This window comes from Morchella sextelata (genome assembly GCF_020137385.1).
Source record: "Morchella sextelata strain SCLS chromosome Unknown scls_2, whole genome shotgun sequence".
Lineage (NCBI taxonomy): Eukaryota > Fungi > Ascomycota > Pezizomycetes > Pezizales > Morchellaceae > Morchella > Morchella sextelata.
Genome location: NW_025408617.1, coordinates 2,541,321 through 2,544,563, shown reverse-complemented (window position 1 = coordinate 2,544,563; position 3,243 = coordinate 2,541,321). Strand labels below are relative to the sequence as shown.

The 3,243-nt window shown below is 47.6% G+C and overlaps 1 protein-coding gene across 1 annotated transcript; it reads left to right on the top strand.

The window, feature by feature from the left end:
- Positions 1–422: 422 nt before the first annotated feature.
- H6S33_005932 (uncharacterized protein) lies at positions 423–2,977 on the top strand (the record flags this gene model as incomplete). Its single annotated transcript, XM_044837332.1, has 6 exons — positions 423–785; positions 854–951; positions 1,007–1,792; positions 1,861–2,026; positions 2,136–2,257; positions 2,488–2,977. The coding sequence occupies 6 exons, from the start codon at positions 423–425 to the stop codon at positions 2,975–2,977; spliced, it is 2,025 nt and encodes a 674-aa protein (XP_044699241.1).
- Positions 2,978–3,243: the final 266 nt, after the last annotated feature.

Below are 3,243 nucleotides of genomic sequence, written 5' to 3'. Positions count from 1 at the left end.
TCTTCGCCATCTTTCCCTTCAAAGTCCCATCGCTTTTTCTCTTCCTCCTCCGGACGTTCCCAGTTGTGAAGTTGCCCCGTCTAATTACGTATCCACACAGCAGAAGCCCACCCCCCCCTGAGTCGGAACAGCTACCGAGTCGCTGCTGCTGCTCTCCGCCTGCCAACTGTGACCCCAAGACAGTTGGATCTGACTGCTGTTCGACACGAAGTCAGCTGAATGCACGCGGTGGTCCTCTACTACTTTCTTCTACTATTGAAAGAGTCCTCATTCCCTTCTTACCCAGTATCTCGACTGCATCGTCCCCTTTCATAACAGACGTACCGGTAGTCACGTCGACGACAACGAAAAAAGAAGACCGCAATCAACGGCTAGTGGCATTGGTCCGAGCATTTCTCTTACTGTAGGATTGTGAGCGTACTATGGAAGACAGGATGTCAATGCGACATCAACCATTTCAAGGGCAGCCATCTCTTCCTCACCCTCACTCCCAGGCAAATGGAATGCGTTTATATGATCCCGGCATGAATCCTTCGTCAATTCCAGTCCATAGTAGTGGACAAACACAGCATATGAGCCTCAGCACCAATCATGGAGCGTACCCACAGTATAATCATTCGGCTTCAGTTTCTCCTGGCCCTTCTCGTGATGCTCAGATGCCATCACCATCCTCAGGTCCACCGCACCATTCCTCAGGACAAAGCTTGAATGCGGCTCAAAAAAGAGCGTACCGACAGCGCAGAAAGGATCCTTCGTGCGATGCTTGCAGGGAGCGCAAGGTCAAGGTCGGTTTAAATCCCGTAAAATTCGTTCTTTGATGGCCCCATAAAGCTGATCATTTCATGTCCAATAGTGTGATGCTACAGATGTCAACAGCTGCTCTGAATGCGCCTCTCGAAACGTCAAATGTCAATTTACAAAGGAAACCAATCGTCGCATGTCATCGATTAAGTATTTGGCCCACTTTACAGATCATTTAACAGGGCGATACTAACAACCGAGGAAGACAAGTTCAGGACCTTGAGAAGCAACTCGCAGCAGCACGAGAGCAGATCCGAAAACTCCAAGCCACCAACGGGCACCCCAAAGAAAATGCGGATTCAAATAATAATGATATCGTTTCCGACATATCCATCAATGTACCAGATGTCAATTCGAGTCCACAAAGGCGGCCTCGACCACCCGTTATTCAAGATATGTCAGTTAGGTCGCATGTGCGCAACTACAGCCGCGGCATTTTCAAGCCTCCCCCACCATATAGACAAGTCGGCACTCAGTCAAACTTTTCACCGCCTCTCCCCGAGCTTCCTCCTCAACCAATTGTGGATCATATCTTGGCGCAATATTATCAGACGATTCATTCAATCATCCCAATTCTTCATTGGCCACAGTTTGTACAACGTTACGACGACGTGCGGAAACGGGGCGACCTGTCAAATGTTCCACCTTCCTGGGCATCAACATTGTTTGCTGTCTTTGCTTGTGGTTTGCTCTACACAGCAGACCCAGCAATTAAAGCGAAGTATCCTGATAATGGAAGACAATTCATTGCATATTCTCGCCAATTAACCGACTTGTTTAATGACGAGTTCACCATCGATCACGCTCGATCAGCACTGCTCACCAGTATATATCTTACCGAGCTGAATTGCAAATCTGCTGCTTGGACCTGGTTGGGCTCCACCGTGAGAATTGCTCAGGATATCGGATTGCATCGAGAGAGTGGTCCCTGGCCAGTTGTGGAGGGGGAGATGAGAAGGAGAGTGTGGTGGGGGATTTATGTCTGGGATCGGTAATCTCCCTGCGAGGCACTGAACTTAAAGATATATATATAAAAAAAAAGCTGACATAAACGAACAGATTGCTGTCAGTTGAACTTGGGAGAGTTCTGCTTATAGAAGACACAGATTGTGATATCTCACTACCTTGCGCACTTGATGACCATTTCATCTACGATTCTGGATTGCTAGTCCCTCCTGGTTCACAGCAGCAGCCAGCAAACTTTCTCCTCACAACGATTCACGTGGTTCGCCTTATTAGCCCATTATTACGTTCCCTACAATCGCCAGTCGTATCAACACCAAATCTTGGATGTTTCGATGCGCATTTCAAGACATGCTTATCGGCCTTCCCAGTCAACTGTCATCTCAATCACCCCCAGCCTCTTGAACCACGACATCTCTCTCCGATTTTCCACCTTCAGAACTGCCGACTTGTACTTCATCGTCACAATCTATCAACGCTTTGTTCACCGGAGGTTCGATCGGCGGCAATTGATTCATGTGTAATAGCAGCAAAAGACACCGTGAATTTCCTTTCACGCGCGATGCAATTTCAACCTAGCGATAGGTTTGACTCAAGCACAGGTGCCCAAAACTTAATAGCATCATGTGCCACAACAATGCTGTGTACCCACGTATGGCGTTGTGCACTATTCCTATGTTTCAGAGGGCTCTTTACAGATGCTTTAGTATGTGTTCAAGTCAGTAAAATAATTGGAGATGTACGCGAGGTAAATATCGCTTGCGGAAGAAATCTGTACGGATTTCTACGAATGTTGAGCGAGAAGCTTGCGAATGGGGTGAACCTTGAGCAGGATGAGGGCATGATGGCACTGGTTTCTGGTGATGTCCAAGGAAGTACCGAATCTTCGTGGGTTTGGAACGGTAGCGAGACCGGTCAAGCACTCAACGGCACCTCCCCACGTCACGACCACCCACACAATAACGGAAATGAGTATCCTGTGACAAGTGGGAACGCAGAAATTACTACTGCTTTATCTCCGGAAGAATCAAATGATTGGGGTGGGTGGGAGTATATCGAGAGAATGCTCCATCGTCTGAACAGCGAAAGAATGGCACGGGAACATGCCCAACAACAGCAACTTGCCCCAGGCCCGTGGAACGGAGTATCGGGACGATCAACACCAGTACCGAACGCCTCGTCATCACGTATCGCCATCGCGAATATCATCTAATTATCGCCAAGTCGCAATATAGAACGAACTCGAAAATCGGAAAATTCACATAAAAATGGGCATTTGTTTTGGATTCGGGCATTGGGAATGGGAAGCTTGTGTCTGACGGCGCGTGGTGTAGTTGGAAGTGGTGTGTTTGGGGCTGGTTGGTTATATTGTCGTTTTTTTTCCTTTACTTATATATTTTGTTAAATTTCAACCGTGGGCAGACGGGAAAGCAGAAGGATTCTGACAATTGTATTTTCGATTTTCTATCGTCCCCTTCC